The sequence below is a fragment of the Lutjanus erythropterus genome, chromosome 12, assembly GCF_056507025.1.
Source record: "Lutjanus erythropterus isolate fLutEry1 chromosome 12, fLutEry1.hap2, whole genome shotgun sequence".
Lineage (NCBI taxonomy): Eukaryota > Metazoa > Chordata > Actinopteri > Lutjaniformes > Lutjanidae > Lutjanus > Lutjanus erythropterus.
Genome location: NC_139328.1, coordinates 38,392,733 through 38,410,464, shown reverse-complemented (window position 1 = coordinate 38,410,464; position 17,732 = coordinate 38,392,733). Strand labels below are relative to the sequence as shown.

Below are 17,732 nucleotides of genomic sequence, written 5' to 3'. Positions count from 1 at the left end.
TGTTGTCAGGGAAGTGAGTATTTCACTTTAGCAAGCTTTCTTGATTTCTGATGAAATATTATGGTCATTTTATGATTTAGTGATGTAAATATATTACAGTGTTCTTCTCAAAAACTACTCAGAGTATTGGCTACTTTTTAACACTTGATGTTTGATGCATTATCAGTGGCAGAATTCAATCAAAGGGCATTCTGTTTCTCCAAATCTTCAGTCTACATGACTCTCAGCTCTGCTCAGGGTCACACTCACTTCTTCAAACTGAACCTGCTGCAGAGTTTTTGTTTTCATTGGCCCAAATGAAAACTGATTCCCTTATTGGCTGCAAAAATGCAGATGAAAGGTTTGGATATGAATTCAAATTGTAAGCCTAGTAACTTAATCATGATTTTTAAAGTAGATTACGTACATACATACATAAAATTAAAAACTTGAAAAAATACTCATAAAAGTTCAAGTACCCCCCCAAAGTTGACTTAATTAGAGTAATATGAGGATTTGTAATTAGTTACTTACACACCTGTGAAAAGTGCCTTGAGATTCAGTTGTGATTTGGAGCTATATGAATAAAACTGACTTGACAGTTACTAGTATCTGATGCAGTGGGCCCAAATTGTAGATAAACAACTGATTTTACTATTGATGTCTACATGAAGGTCATAGCCTGTGATTAAGGTCACAGCATGAGACTTTGCTTTATTTTTCGGTGTCACAAGCCTAAAAGCACTCAAAAACCTGGTCAAAACCCTAAAGCCTATCAGTCACATTTACTCATGTGAAGCCATAATTGTTACTTGCCGTGTCTCTGGATTTTAAGAGAATATTATCTGTTCTTCTTATTATATAGTATTATTGCACGATAAAATGGTGAATTTCTCAGAACTGACTGACTGTCAACAGTTTTTATGGGGACTATTTCTTCAGCAGAAAGAACTTTCAGTGAAACCTGTCCACAGTGTGTTTCACACACCATCCAGAGTGTGTATTTGGTGTAACTGTCATTTTTCAGTGTTGTGAGCCCAACTGGCTCAAGTCCAGTCATCTCTATCGTATTGGGTTACAAATCAACCTAAACAATCTGCATGGAATAAATAAATACTGCTAGAGGAAGGCAAAAATATGTTGTATTCTTAGGGCTGTTGATGTTTTTTTGCAATTTGGCAACACGTTGCATTGACACTTCAGACATAAAACCCACGACCTTTCCACTGTAGAGGACTACAGGACAGTCCGACACAGCTCTAACAAGCCAGAAGGCCAAGGCAGGAGAACATGCAGCAGTAATCCCTCCTCCTCCTCCTCCTCGTCCTCCTCCTCCTCCTCAGTGTCTGTACTTTACAGGTGAAGGAGGATTATGGAGCTGATAGCTCTCTAATGGCCTCTGATGCTTCTTTGTGGACCTGCATGAGGCTGCTAATCAAAGAGGCAGGCAGGAAACAGACCTGAGATCAGCTGCCCTCTCACACTCATTTCTGAGGGCTGCCACTGAAGGCTGCCACCCCAGAATGTCACACTGTGGCTTCAACACTGAAAAAGTCCTGTCGGTTGGAGGTAAATGACTGAATCTGTTTTGTTTTGGAACATTAATGTACAATTAAGTGGAATTACAAGTTAGCAACTAAGTCAGTCCCAGTTAGAATAGACCCCACTGTGTTTTCACTTTTTCAAACGACAGTTTTAACAGAGTCTGACAGAAGTTTTATGAGCAAAACGTACTTAAAACATCAAAAGTAAAAGTACTTATCAAGCAGAAGATAGTTAATATTATTAACTTAATGCAGTAGATGATCGAGGAGCAACATATATTTAGCAACATATTCTTGTTTAATCTGTAATAATGCATCATGTTGTATGAAGTCATATATTTTGGATGAAAATTAGGATGACTAAAATGCAAATATTCAAGTAAGGTACAAATACAACTTAACTATGCAAGAGGAAGCACTGGACCTGAACAAACCAAAAAGTAAATTGAAGGAATCAACCTGTTGGTTGAAATTAAAGATTGTCATTAGGTATGTTTGTCCAGCCAGTGTTCACCTGCTGAGAGGTAACATGACAGGAGTGACAGGTGTACAGCTCTGAGTCTAAATACATACAAGATACGGCAGGTGTCACGTCCTCACTTTCAAAAATTAAAGAAAAAATGCTCTCACATCTTAGTAGCATCAAAGTAGGACCACACGCACATTACAGTAAATAACCGTGAATTTGGAGTCTGTTTCCTGCTCTCACTTGATTAAAGGGACAGTTCACATCAAAATCAAATATGCATATATTTCCTCTGGCCTATAGTACTGTTTATCCATCTAGATAATTTTGATGTGAGTTCTGGAGATGTCTGTCTTCTCTCCTGTATATTGGGACTAAATGGCACTTGGCCTGTGGTGTTGAAAGCACTGCAAAAATACATCTGAAAAACTCAAAACCAGTGTCTCTTTCTGAAAAATCATGACCCGGTTACTCAAGATAATCCTCAGACCTTGTTGTGAACATATTTATTTATGTAGGAACTACTTTTGTTCTGCTAGAAAGAAATTCAGGTAGATTGAAAAGTAGTAGAATTCATCCATCCATTCATACCTGCTTAATACTGAACAGAACTAAATGTTGTCCCAATGATCTTAGGTCTTCAATAAGTCTCTTTTACCAGAAACAGGTTAAAAAAGGAAGAACAGCCAGTACTTGGTGGCCTAAGGCTTCAGGATGTATGATCAGATTTATTTATTATTTATTATTCTGATGATAAAATTAATGACCGATAAATTTTGACCATAAGAATATCTGATTTGACAGATTATGTCAAATAATTTAATTTGAATTCTGATGTAAAATGTTTTGATACTTGTGAGGTTTTTTGCTGAACTTTATTAGAAAAACTGAGTGAACATTTGAAGAGTCAGAACTGTTTGTTTTTGTCGTAATGGTGATGTCAGTTAGATTTGGTTCAGTCAGAGCTGTGGAACATTAATTTTGCAAAATATGAACTTCCTCACATTACCTTTTTTAAAGTGCAAACATGTGAAATGGTCTTTTAACTTATCTGTATCTGCCATGAATTATTGGTGTTGGCTAGACAGTAATTTTATAACTGTTTGTTCATGTTGAGCTGAGGAGTCTCTCTGATCCGTGCCAACCCTACTTCAAAATAAAAGCAAAAAAACATTTAAAATCTGCAGCAAGGGCTGAGATATCCTGACTTTCAGTCCCCAGCTTCAAAAACACTGGATCCTACATTTCCCATAATGCAGCTCGATAGGAATTTCCCTCAAGATCCTCCCCACTTAATAAATACCCACATCTTTCAAACTCCACACTGCCAGTTTGTAACACTTTGTGTTATTTATTTGTGACATCACTGTGACATCTAGAGCTGCAATGATTAGCCCATTAACTGATTAGTCGATTGAAAGACAGTTAGTTGCCAACTATTCTGATAACTGTCTTTGTCATTTATGATAGTGAATGAAGAGTCTTTGTGTTCTGGACTGTTGGTTGGCTCTGGGAAATTGTGATGAGCATTTTTCTCAATTTTGGGGACTAAAGGATTAATCAAATGATGAAAATAATCAGCAGATTAATCGATAATGAAAATACTTGTTCATTGCAGCCCTATTGACATCATCAGGGGTATTTTCTCAGACTTGACACATTTCCTCCACAGACACAGAAGACTTAATATTTTCACAGGCTGAGTTAAACTAACCATGACCAGACTGTGAACCAGAAAATGTTTGTCTGGTCCTTGGGCATTGTCTTATCTCACACCAAAGGATGACAAAATGGGATGATGTTTTAGAGTGAAATGTCCCTTTATCAGCCTGTTTGTGTGTGCAGAGTGTGTGCAGTGGTGGTTACCTTGGCAGCCACAGAGGAGCTGGGTTTCTCCAGCAGATCCCACAGCTTCTGTCTCTTGTCAGGGCAGCAGCCCTGGTCCTCCTCCTCCCTCTCATTCTCCCGCAGCGTCTCCGCCTCCCTCCTCAGCTCCTCGTTCATCTGCTCCTTCTTCTGGTGGTATCTCGCCTGGCAGCACGACTCCAGGTAGATCTCATCGATGCCCCAGTAGTCGAGCTCCTGGCCGAAGGACAGAGCACACATCTCCTCCATCATATGCAGTTTCCCCGTTCTGTAGAAGTTGAGGATGGAGGAGAAGGCCACCGGGTGCCGGTCGAAGAAGTACTCATTCTCAGTGAGGCTGTAGTCGTCGCAGATCTCCAGTAGGGACTCGTGGGTATTGCAGTCTCTTAGCCGGCCCAGACGGGTCCTGGGCAGGCGATCCAGCGTCCTCCACAGGACTTCATGTGTGAGACCGCCCACGTTAAGCCGCACCCGCCTGGAGCGGGCCTTGATGCGGATGATGTCGATGGGCTCAGGGGGGAGCACGGGAGCCGCGGCTGGTCGCGGGTTGACTTTTGGTGTGCTGAAGGTCACTCTGTCTGTCATGTCTGCTGTATGTGTGTGTGTGTGTGTGTGTGACTGTGTGTTGTTGTCTCACTGTGGGGGGGTAACCTCAGTCAGAGGTCAGTGTGTGTGTGTGAGTGTCAGTAAGGGTGGTGGTCAGAGGGGGGAGCACGTCCAGGCCCACCAATCTCACCTGGCTGTGTTCACACCACTGAGCTCCTGTAGGGATCCATGGCTGCGAACACAAGACGACACACATTAACCCAGTCTGAGCAGAAGACATTAAACTGTATGATTCTACTAAATAACCTCTGGAGACTCAGCAACCACAAGATGTAAACATAATGAGTTACACAACCTCAGTAAACAAGACATTGTGGCCAGATTAACCTGCTAGGGAACCCTGAAGAAGAAATGAAGGGCTGGGACCCTGTTAATCTTCAGCCCCACACTCTCTGTGTACGTTACAATACACTCAGTCTGTCCAAAGCCACATACATTTTTCCTGAAAAGACAAAACTTTTGGTTCTATGAGAAGCTGAGGATCACAGCACAAGTCTTTTAGTAAATTAATTGCTTAATTATTAATTAATTATGATATGATACAATGTGATATGATAACATAATAAGATACAATATGAAATGATAAGATAAGACAAGACAAGATAAGAGACAATACAATATGATGTGATACAATGCAATATATGATACAATATGATGTGATAAGATAAGATGAGGAAATAATGAAGGTCTTGAACTTGGTTTTTACAAGACAGGACCTCAGCATCAAATAATAAAACATGGTTCACCTTATGACCCAGTTGATATTATGCTTTAGTGCTGTGTATTACATTCTTTAAATATGAACATTTGTCTTTTAAGTGAGATACAGAAAGAATGCAGATTGTCCTTATCGTTTATTTTGTTAAAAATTCACAATCCCTTTATAACCCAGTTACAGGCTAATAATCTTGATCTCCCATTGTGTAAAACATTAAGGGTCAATTTTCCATCAAATATCATGGAGTTATCTTGTGGAATACATATTTACATTTAATGACTTCCTCTTAGAAATACCCTGCTATAAAAATATTAGATTTGGAAAAATATTATACATCTTAGAAAAATAGAAATTGTTGCTCCTACTGTTGACATGGCAACTACTCTGGCCTCTTTGTTACCTTTGTGTTTTTTATTCTTTGTGTTTTTTTCATACAAACTATGTAGACTTTTTTAAACTATATAGAATTTTATACATGCAATTATCAAACAGTAATATTTAAAATGTACTGGTGATTTAGTACTGTTTCTATGTTAACTTTTGTATGTCGTTCAGATGTGTTTTTCATTTTATCACATCCTCACACATACTTTTATATTTCAGTCATGAGTTTTATTTCTATATATGTGTGTGAAACAACTAAAGTATTTCCAAACTAATTTTCAATTCAACTAGCCTGACCCAGTTGACACACAGTAATCCTGCAGCTTTCAGTGACACAGAGAGTTCGGGGCAATTAAGCTTTGTCCCATAAATAACCCAACCGTGTGTGTCACATGTCCATATGCCATTCATTTCTTGCAAAAGTTTGAATTCTTTTGTTTATCATACTGCAGGAGATGATGCAGAGGAGAAAAAAAGGCTCAGTGGGGGCCGAGCAGCTCATTATTGCCCTCTGGCCATGCTCACCGCACGCTTCAAAGAGCCAGTGGACAAGTCAAATCTACTAATTTAGTAAAATATTATTATCAGGGTCATGAGGGGAGAGCCTGCATGTCCAGACAGTGACAGGGACACCACTGCATTATTCAAATATGCAATAAATGTGTCAGAGCTTTAATCTGAATTGCAGTTGGCTGGAACATAAAGCAGTTTGACATCTGTAAAAATAAATAAATAAATAAATAAAATAAAAAATCTTTTAAAACTTTTTTTTAAAAATGCTGCCCATGTTTGTTGTTGCTTGTGTTTGTTGCTTGTTTCTGGTTTGTTGAAATGTGACTTGCTCTGCTTTTATTTCTGCACATGTCCTGCTTTTACTGTAATTAACATGCCTTATTTATATTATGATTATTGTCATAAACTTAATTTTTGATTGATTTTAGGCTGCAAGTTCATATCTGGCCACAGCATGGATGAAAACTGGCCTATTTAGGCATATTTACAGTAGTGTTTATTAATATGAACTTGTTTTTCTGTATTAGATACACACTGTTGTTGTAATTCAGTGCACACACTAAGTGATTTTTGGTTGAGTGAACAGCAGACCCACAACTGAGTTTTACACCAAATCAAAATTGCAAATCTGAGTATTTACATTGCAAAGCCACATTCCAGCCACATTATGGATGGAAACATTGGAGATGTGACACGTTGTGAAGTGGAAGTCCTGTTAACAAATCCTGGAGACTCATCAAAAGCAGCACATTTTGCCCTGTTTAATTAGACAGGAGCCTCTAATTAAATCCATGAATAATAAACAGAGCATCTTTCAGGTTTTTCTTATGTAATCAACACTAATTTGGTGTTTCAATCCACTGCATGGTCAGGAGAATGGATGGCATCTGAACTGCATTTTTTTTTTTTTAAATCTTGGAAGCCTTTCTCCTGTTGGACTATAAAGGCTTATGTTGCCATTAGAAGTCCTCTGACTGCGGGACCTTTATCTGATTGTGTAATGGAGTTCCACAAATCCCAGTAGTGGCATTAGGCTTCGTCTCCCCTGGCTCAAGTCTGCCTTAGTTAATTATAGACTGTCTATCTTCTCCTGGGACACTCATAGGACACACGGCTACGTCAGGAACCAAGCTACTACGTCACAAATCGCTCTTATCCAGGCCGTCCCCTCCAGAATAAATGACTATTAATTTCTGAGACATAAGTTAACTTTGCAGTTGATATCGTGAGCTAATTAAACCGAGATTCACTTGATTGTGAAGACCATTTTAATTGTCTGTTTCTTCTCTCCACTTTCTTCATCAAACAGACCAAATCACCTGCAGAGACAGGCTGAGTCCCGGACATAGTGAGAGCGTCCGACTCAGGCTTAACCTGTCATTATCCACCTGTCCACAGCAAGTTTAAACGCTACAAGGTCGATAGAAAGTGGATATAAAGTATATGTGGAACAACACACTCAATTAATATCATCAATTAATATCATCAGTAGGAGCTTATTATACAAATACGTGTCTTTAAGTCTATTAAAAAGTCAGTGAAGTCAAAGAATCTCCTCTTACCTCCGTGTGAACTGCTGATATTTCGGTAAAGCCGAACTCTTGCGCTTCCAGGAGGTCCCACCATATCACCCACAGTTAGTTATCTGAGCTGCTTCTCCTCCCCTCCGGCCGCGGATCCACGAAGCCTCCCGAGAGCACAACACACCACACCGCGGACCAAGAGCCACATTTTGATCGGAAAAAAAAAAAAAAAACACACACACACACACACTCAAAAAAAAAAAAAGAAGGTGTCAGTGCAGGAGAGGACGGGTCCCGGGAAGAGAGTCCGCAGCGCTGCTGCTGAGCGCCATCAGGAAACGGATAGAGCAGATCCACAGAGACAGACACACAGGGACAGAGGAGTGTGTGTGTGTGTGTGTGTGTGTGTGTGTACCGGCCGGGCCGGAGAGAGAGAGAGAGAGAGGGAGAGAGAGAGAGAGAGAGGTAGTGTAATTGGATTGAGGCGTTCAGCACCAAGGACAGCTCCTCCAGATCAACAGCTTGTTTCCACATGAACTCTTGCTCAGTGCGGAGCTGCTGACCATCACCCTCTTCTCTTTCTTCATTTCCAGTTGTGTAGAGGCCAAAACTGCTGTGTGTTCAGTGTCTGTATGAACAACAGTTCTCCACAACGGTCCCTCTTTTATGGAAACTCATTTCTGACAGTAAAAGAAAAACAAAATCCCATTATAAGTCATTATAAGATAAGAAGTCATAATAATGCGATAAAAAGTCATAATTATAGGATAAAAAATATATATATAATTGTGGGATAAATAGTCATACTTATGAGATTAAAATCATAATTTGGAGGTGAAAAGTCATCATGAGATTTTTTTTTAAAAAAAGTCATAATTATAGGATAAATAGTCATATTTATGCAATGAAAAAGTAATTATAAGATAAAAAGTCATGATTGTGAGATAGAAAGTCTTAATTATTCAATGAAAAAGTCATTTATGAGATTAGAAATCATTAAGATATAATAAGTCAGAACTGTGGACAAATAAGTCATAATCTTGAGATGAAAAAGGCACAATTGTATAAAAAAGTAATAATTGTGGGATAAAAAGTCAAAATAATGATGTGAACAAGTCATAATTATGGAATAAAAAGTCATAATTGTGATATGAAAAGTTATTAAGAGATAAAGAATTATAATTAAGGGATAAAAGTCGTCATCATGACATGAAAAACGTATAATTATGGGATAAAAAGTCATAATTATGAGATGAAAAAATCATAATTATGAGATTAAAAGTTATTAAAAGATAATAAGTCATAATTATGGGATGAAAGCTCACAGTGATGAAATGAAAAGATCAATAATGGGCTAAAAAAATTCCTAATTATGAGATTAAAAAGTAATAAATATGGGCTAAAAAGTAATAATTCTGATTTCAAACATCATTAAGAGAAAATATATCAGATTTATGGGAAAAAAAGTCACAATTAAGAGATGGAAAAGTAACAAATATGGGATAAAAAGTCATAATTATGAAATATAAAGTCAGAATTATGACATTAAAAGTAATTATGGGATAAGAAGTCATCACTGTGAGATTAAAAGGTTTTCTATCAGAAATGGGCTTCCATGCCCTTTTCTTCTGATATATTGTTAACATCATAAAAAAGATTTCCTTGTCCCATCGTAGCTCCACTGGACTCCTCGCATGTTGTCCCTTGAGTTGTCCATCCACAACCAGGCTCCAGAAGTCAGTGGTGACAGTTGACTGTTGTACTGTTCTATCTGCCCTAATTAGATGATTGTGACTCATATTAATGTTAAAAGCAGGATTTTACTGCTGTAGTTGAGGTGGAGTTCATTTTGAACTATTTTGTACAGGACAACAGCTAATGATTATTTTCATCATGGATTCATCGGCTGATTATTTTCTCCATTAATGGATTGATTTTATATGATTGTCACAAATACAGAGTTTGAAATGATACTCTGAAATGTTATTTGTCTGATCAACAGTTCAGACCTCAAAATGATTGAGTTTGTCATTTAAGAAAAGAAAAGCAGCAAACGTTAATAAAATGTTCATCATAAAATGAAAAAGACATAAATGAGTAATGCTTTATCTGAAGAAGTGCTGGTTGGTTGGTTGGTTTTGATAATGACTGATTAAACTAGTTGATTCATTGGCTTGAATGATTTAAGTTTAATTTCCAAATGCAGTTGGGTACTTTAACTTTTTGTTTTTTACAATGCGTCGTGTTTTTAAAGTTCTCCATATGTTTTGTATGTAAAAATCTTAATTTCTGAAGTCTTTACAAACTAACACTGTCAAATAATAGCACAGTACTTGAGTAAATATATTTAGATCTTTACATCACTAAAAGTTTGTTAGTATTATTAGCTAATTGTACTCAAAGTATGAATAATAATATTCTACTACTACTACTACTAATAATAATAATAATAATGATACTACTACTACTACTACTACTACTACTACTACTAATAATAATAATAATAATAATTAGTAATATTACTGCTGCATGAATAAATATGTTGTATTTTACTGCTGTAGATGTTTAACACTGAGCTACAAAAATGCACAAACAACTTCATAACTTTAAAGTGGACCACCTCTATGTATGTTAAATGAATTATTGAACTGACTTATTAATGAAGGTGTGCACACATGTTGCAGTTATGTGATGAATCAATAGGTGGCAGCAGGTGGAAAGCAAGAAATATGTGGTGGAGCTCAGTTACACTGCTGCTATATTCTCCAAAACTCTTTCTGTCTGTCTGTCTGTCTGTCTGTCTGTCTGTCTGTCTGTGCTGACAGGACATTATGTAGAGGGAGCAGATAGAGACAGGCAGAATTTAAGCATTCAGAGGAAGCTAAAACCCAGCTGAGGTTGTAAATCTTTATTACATAAAGAGTGTTCATAATGGAGTTTGAAGGCTGATATCAACAGTTTCTCAGAATAATTATATTCAGATTTCTGCACTGTACAGCCCTCCATTCTCCAATAAAAACATTCATTAAAAATAATTCAAATTTTACCAGTAGAATGTTATTTTTAGCAGGAGAAAGAAGGTCATCAAGCTATATTTAGATCAGCTAACTTTACTTAAATATTTAGATGAAGGCAATTTTTACTGCTGATGCAGAAGTTACCTAAAAATAGCTGTGTCAATTAAGTGAAGTGTCCTGTGTGGGATTATTGTGATTTGCTTATTCAGGCCTCCTGGTGACTGCGGGGCCCTAAACGGCAAATTAGTTCACTTTTGCCTCTGGTCACCTGTGTGTTTTCTGCAGTGCAGGCCAACTTTGAGGCTTTTTTGCAAAGTAATTCATATTTTTCACTTCACCACAGCTGGTTTTATTCCCAGACAAACTTTAGGTTGGTTAAATATGAGAGGACTCCAGTTGAGCTGTGGGGGGCTGTGACAGATATGAATGTATGGAATATAAAAAGTGTTGTGGCAGTAAAGTGACTCTGGCCAACATTTGGCTGAAAGTCAACAGGCTGTATATCAGCAGGCTGAACTGACTATGACATGATGTTGGTGTAAAACATATCTGAGCTGTGCTAGGACCATTTCTGATTCTTCATGATTCATGATGATGACACATTTAATTAAGACACAGAGGATTTTACTGTACACCCCCACCAACCCCCAACCTGCCTGCCCCGCGTGTTCACTCAGTCTCCATTCAGACTAAGTGGATGAATTCTCACAGTGCCAAACAGTGGAACCATCACCGGCCAAGTCAGAGCTACTGTAGCTCATCACAGTGTCAGTGAGCTCTCTTTCTGTGAGCACAACTTCTGAAGATATCAAATCTGTGATGTGACAACAGATTCATGGTTCAGATGTTTGCATACTGTGGTACTTTAATATGGTTTTTATGCCCCTCATGCAATGTGATTATAGAGTGAACAGTAGAGATCTGACAGGAAATAAGAGAACAGAGACCCCAACAAGATTCCCCACCTGGGGACACTGCAGTTCATTTGGAAATGACACCAAAATGTCCTTTTTTGAATGTTTTAATGATGTTCTCATTACATACAAACAGGAGAAAGGGATGCAAAACAGTGGAATGGATATAAACACCAGAAAAAAAAAACCCCAACAACTTTAAAAAGGAATATTGGCATCATCAGTACTTTGCCAGTTTGGGGGGGGGGGGCAACACTTCAGTTGGACCATTGCTAATAGTGAAGCTTGTTGTATGTAATTCCACTACAACAGAGACTTGCTATTAGTTCTCTTGTTCTCTGCAACAAAGTGAGAAAGTCATGTGCACCTTTTTGGCATGTCAAAATGTTAATTTCAGCTAACTGCAAAACTATTCATGTTACAATTAGTATTTTCACATGTAGAAAATTTAACAAATCAAACATGATTTACAGATATCTTCAGTCTTCAATATATCCAACCCCTCCAGGATTGGGATTGTTGCGGCCTAAAATGCCTGATTTGCAATGCTTGTTACAGCTTGCTTGCATTTTTCTGCAATTAAATTGTGGGACCAAGAGAAAATTGTAATAAAAGGTTGCAAATCAACTTAAATTAAAAATTTAAAAATTAAGAAACCAAAGGCAGTTTGTTCCAGTGAGAATAAAAATGCACTGTGTTCTGTGTGTTGTAAGTAACCTGACCAAAAAGACTCAGGATTCAAAATATGCTTCATTTGTAAATAGAAAAATCCACCTGGGGATGTTTCACAAAGAAGCTCAGACTCAGTCAAAACAGTACAAAACCATTTACATTTCCCTGTCCACAGGGCCTCGATAAGTGTCAATAATAATGACAAACCTTGTTTCCTCTTCAGTACCTGTGACAAAATAAAACAATATGAATACCAAAAAAATAAATGATAAAACTCTGACTCAGTTCATTGAGACGTATATGCATGACGTTCGCATGGGGGACAGCAATTGGTGGAATTCTCAGGAAGCTACAATGATTGCTCAACAAAACAAACAAAACTTCAACACTGCAACTTCCTGGAGGGACTGATATAAATATCAGTATATATATAGTATAGTATATATATCTTTATAGCTTATTATTTATATAGTTTGTGTTTAATTTACATATATCTCTGTCTTTAGCCAGATTCAGAACAGCAGTAACTGCATTCTTCAATTGGTGGAACCTCAGCTGTGTTTTTGTTTTGTGGAAGCCTCTGAGTTTAACATCTGGAAAAGATTTAAACCCTTTGTCATTATAAAGATCACATTCTTTATCAATCTTCCCTGCATGTAAATTGTGCCATCTAATAGGTTTCCCTCCTATGGCTATCGATGGGTTATCCCAAAATGGTATCCATAGTGACCATGTCACAGATTCTTCAGTATAACTGTGTAACTTGGTCCAGATACAGTACAAGAAACTTGACATGGGTGAGAAGACCTTTAGAGAGATGTTTGACAAAAAGGGAGTATTTGAACTGATTGGATGTGACAGGTTGCTGCTCAGTTCTGACCCAGAAAGGTTTCAGCTGACAAGAACTGTCTGTCTTCAGAATGCAAAGTGGTAAAACTGAATATCTGGCAGGTTGAACCCTCATTTGTCTTTTGATAGTTGCAGAGTTTTAAGCCTGAAATGGACCTTTTTTTGTTGCATATAAAGTAGTAACATGACATATTTAATAGTTTGGGGACAGACATAATTCTTATGGCAATTTCCCCAAAGGGGGAGGTTGAATTCTTTTCATCTTTCAAACATCTTTTTCAGTTTCTTAAGAATAGGGCATGTCTTCACTTTCATTATATTGTTTAAAGTAAAGGTGCAATACGTAAGAATTGTAGTTTAAAATGTCTTGTAATTCCACTTTGTACCTCATGAGGCAAAAGTGAGTCACTGTAGTGTCCAGTATGTCCTCAGTCCAAGATGACAGGATGAAGAACCAGCACTGCCTCAAGGGTCAGGAACCACATTCAAAGGCAACAGAAGAAGTGACAGAAGCAAAGCAAGGGCTAACTTTGCCTTTGCATAAAAAAAATAATTAATTAAAAAATATGCTTTACACTGCAGGAGACAGCTCTTGGAGAGTTTAATGCTCAATGTTTCATCTAGACTGGTAAGTAAAAAAACTATGAATGATGACATTGGCTAAAGGTAGCTAATTGTTTTACTGTTACTGACAGAATAGTCCTGCATAGCCAGCCTTCTCTCCACAGCGCTCAGCACTAGCGAAAAGTTGGGCTTCACCTATACACATTCTGCCGTAGGGGAAGAAGTGCCCTGCCTTGTTTGAATTTCTTAAAACCAATCATAAACATCTTGGGCGGGGCTAAGCCCAGTGTGCCACAAAGGTGTGCTGCAAAATAGTGTCTGGTGGGAACTTATTTTGTCAGATCAGATCATTTGCACATCGGCAGGTGAGCTCTGACATTAAACTGGCTAAATCACCCCAGAAGAAAACAGTCATAACATTAGCATCCCAGGTGCTAATTTGTCATTTTCAGCATGACGGTTGCAGCTCAGAGGTTGTTGGTGTTTCCTGGTTCTGACTGATGCCAAGCAACCAGTGGAAGGGTTAAACCCACAGCGTGCATCTGGTGAGTCAGACAGCTAACAGTGTTAAATATTCTGACTAAGTTAGCATTTTACAGAAAGAAAGGAAGACCTGTGGGAGGGACTGTGCATTTCCTTGTTTGTTAATACAGAAGTGCCCACCCCAATTTCTTGGTGTCATGCTGCCCCCTATTTGTTTGGAGTACGGATTCAATTGGTGGCCAATTCATACAGTGGCTCCTTTAAGAGGCGATACAATGCTAAAGTAAGTAAAGCCATTTTATGGGAACTTATTGAGGACGCTTCTTTTATGACCGATATTTCAAACAGTTGAAGTTTTGATACATATTGAACTGTAACTAGTTTTTAGCACTAAATATGACTGTGGTATTCTCTAGCACTGTAACAACAGGTTAGTGGAGTGGTGTGGAAAGAAATGTCCAGTAGAGTTTTATCCTCCACCCGTTACTGTTCATAACACACAGATTGAACACAATACAGTGAATACAATATTTAGAAACCTATATTATTGCCTTATTTTGGAGCATGTACACAGATTATATCAGCAGCATGATTCATTTATTTTCTTAAGAGATTCAGGTCAATTGGAGCAAACACTGTAATTTTTCCAGTCTCAGTGTGATACAATGTGGCATCATTGCATGGCACAAATGTACAAATGTCTTTTCCCGTTCATCATATTGTAAATATAGATTTGTCCTGCCTGCTAAAGAAAGCCTAAATGCTTGAACCAACAGACCCTCCCATGTTTCATTTGGCAAATAGAATGTTTGCACCCACGGTCTGAACTTCGGAGAAGTTCAGGAAAATGTGTGGAAGCAGCTAAGATTCACAAGAGAAGGTCAGCTGGAAAGGATGCAGCATTTTGAGAAAAAGTTAATAGGCAGTGAAGATCCATACAAACTGACTCTTTCATCTTTGAATGACACAACATAGCAAATTATCTCATTTGTTCTCCACATCCACACACAGCTGAGGACCTCAAGGTTTGGAAGCCTACAACCAGACGGTGTGTGAATGGTGAGAGGCTAGAGTTCAGACTATCAGCTCATCTACGACATCTATGGTGAGAGACAATCAACTGATCTTTACATTGTGGAAATCTGAGTAGCTAAGGACCTTACACCAAAAAATCAGGATCAGTGCACCTGGGCTCCTGTCTGATAGTCCACTAGTCCAACTTTTTGAATCAAAATTCTGATCTGTCACACCAATTAAAATGTTCCTCTTCAACCAATTCATTAAAGAAGTCAACTAGTTTATTATTCTTACAGCTTGTGTTGGTTGGCCGAAATTGACCATTTTAATCAGGAACAGTTGTGTTGTCATTGTTCAGTGTTCAAGTGTAGGATTTTATCTTTTCTGGCAAAGGGATTGATCTTTTTCATGTCAAAAAAGGATCAATGCATTCCACAATAAATGTCTCGGGAAGATATGTCACATCTTTTGACCAGAAAAGATATTCAGTGAAGACCTGTATAAAAAAAACTGTTGCAGTGTGGTGCTGGAAATCAAACACTGATGGCTCCAATGGCTTGGACATGTCCTTAGAATGGACCAGGACCACATTTCTGATGTTGCCCTGAGATGGGCTCCACCTGGAAAGAGGAAACAAGGGAGGCCAAAAACAATTTGGTGGAAAACTGTGACCTCAGAACTAAAAACGGTCAACCTAAGTTGGGGTGAGGCACAACATGCTGCACAGAATAGAGCCAGATGGAGGGAGATAGTCACAGCTTTATGTTTAACAGGGAACGAAGAGGATTAAGTAAGTAAGACCAAACGGTTTACAACAGAACTCTTTTTTTCCCTCAGTCTGTCAAATCAGAGTCTGTGCTCTCAGTAGGCCAGAGGTAATGTTACACATGATGGGATGTAATGCAGACCATGTGTGTACCTGTGTGGTTAAAGCACTAAATGTGGAAGCAAACAATGAGAGTGCTCTGCAGCTACATGTTTTTGTTTTTGGCAATATTTCATCGTCGTACAAATTTCTGTACATTTTCAGTGGGTGTTTGACGAGGTTCCCCCTCTTCCTGATTGTGACAGGATCTCGAGGTGCAAAACGAAGGCTGGGAAACTAAGAATTGCATCTCTGCTTTATGTGGATGACAGGGTGGTGTTGGCTTCATCAGACCATCACCTTCAGCATACACTGGGGGAGTCTGCAGCTGTGTGTGACGTGGCCAAGATAAGAGTCAGCACCTCCAAGTCTGAGGCCATGACCCTCTGCAGGAAAATGGTGAATGGTGGACAAGAGCTTTTGGATTGGATTTTGTTCACGTCTGACTGTAAAATAAAGTGTAAGATGGTCAAGAGGATTGGTGCAGTGTTAGCAGTAATGTGGTCATGTTACAAGACCTTTGTGATGAAAAGGGATTAAAGCTTTCAATTTACCAGTTGATCCACATTCCAGCCCTCACCTATGGTCATGAGTTTTGGGTGGTGACTGAAAGAATTAAATCATAGGCTCAGCCATATATATATGTGGAAAGTGGACATCTGGAGGGAATAGAGCCACTGCTCCTTCCGTCGAAAGAACTAGCTCACTCTGGAGGGATTATACACGTATCCTCACAATGACATCAGTTAAAGGGTGAGAGATTATATGGCAGAAAATGAATGGTCACTTCTTTAGGTCAATGTGCTGGAAGCAGGAGAAATGGGCCATGTGAGGATGTGAACGAATTTGACAAGGGGGCATATTGTGATGTCTAGACGACTGGGTAAGAGCATCCCCAAAACAGCAGGTCTTGTGCGGTGTTCCCAGCATGAAGTGGTTAGTACCTACCACATATGACCCAAGGAAGGACTACTGATCAATCCTATGATAGGGAATGGGTGTGTAAGACTCCCTGGTGTGTGTTGGAAGTGAAGACTAGTTTGTCTGGTCTGATCCCACAGAAGAGCTACTGTATCACAAATTAACCCTTTAATTGTGCCTGAAAATTTGAGCCTGTTGAGGCTCGATGCTGACAGAATTCTGTCTGAAAGTGACCCGAACCTGACCCTCATGAGCATTTTCAGCCCAAACCCGATTTCAGCCCAACATTTTTCTGAACAATCTTCCCTCTATGTACCAAACAGGTACAGGAGTTTTCAGTGACAGGGACAATACAGTGAGGAAATGGAATGGACAATGACTAAATTGGGGAGAAAAATCAAAATAAATCAATGAATAAATATAGTACAGCCCAAACCCAATGTTAGCCCATGAAACATGTGAGAAATAAGCCAGAACAAGTACCATCCATGGAGGCCCCACATCCCATATCACAGGACTTGAAGCATTTGCTGCTAAAATCTTGGTGCCAGATACCACAGGGCACCTTCAGAGGTCTGTGGAGTCCAGGCCTCGACAGCTGAGAGGTGTTTTGACAGCATGAAGGGGATCTACACAATATAACATTATGAGGCAGGTGGTTTTAATGTGGCTGATCAGTGTATATCTCATCTGGCCTGGGAATGGCTCAGGATCCCCCAGAAGGAGCTGTAAAGAGGACAGATGGATGGGCAAATTTTTGTAATACTGTTTGTTTGTGTACATGAAAGGGTTCTCTTGTGACACATTTCTAGGAAATCTGATTAAGTGAAA

The 17,732-nt window shown here is 38.7% G+C and overlaps 1 protein-coding gene across 1 annotated transcript in view; it reads right to left on the bottom strand.

The window, feature by feature from the left end:
* The window catches only part of LOC146318462 (potassium voltage-gated channel subfamily B member 2-like), a 41,793-nt gene extending 33,963 nt beyond the window's left edge, over positions 1–7,830 (bottom strand). The window contains exons 1-2 of the mRNA XM_084732643.1: positions 7,639–7,830; positions 3,856–4,633 (exon numbers count right to left, since the gene is read on the bottom strand). Coding sequence (XP_084588769.1) covers positions 3,856–4,440 — 585 coding nt within the window. The 5' untranslated portion in view covers positions 4,441–4,633; positions 7,639–7,830. The remainder of the gene's footprint in view (positions 1–3,855; positions 4,634–7,638) is intronic.
* Positions 7,831–17,732: the final 9,902 nt, after the last annotated feature.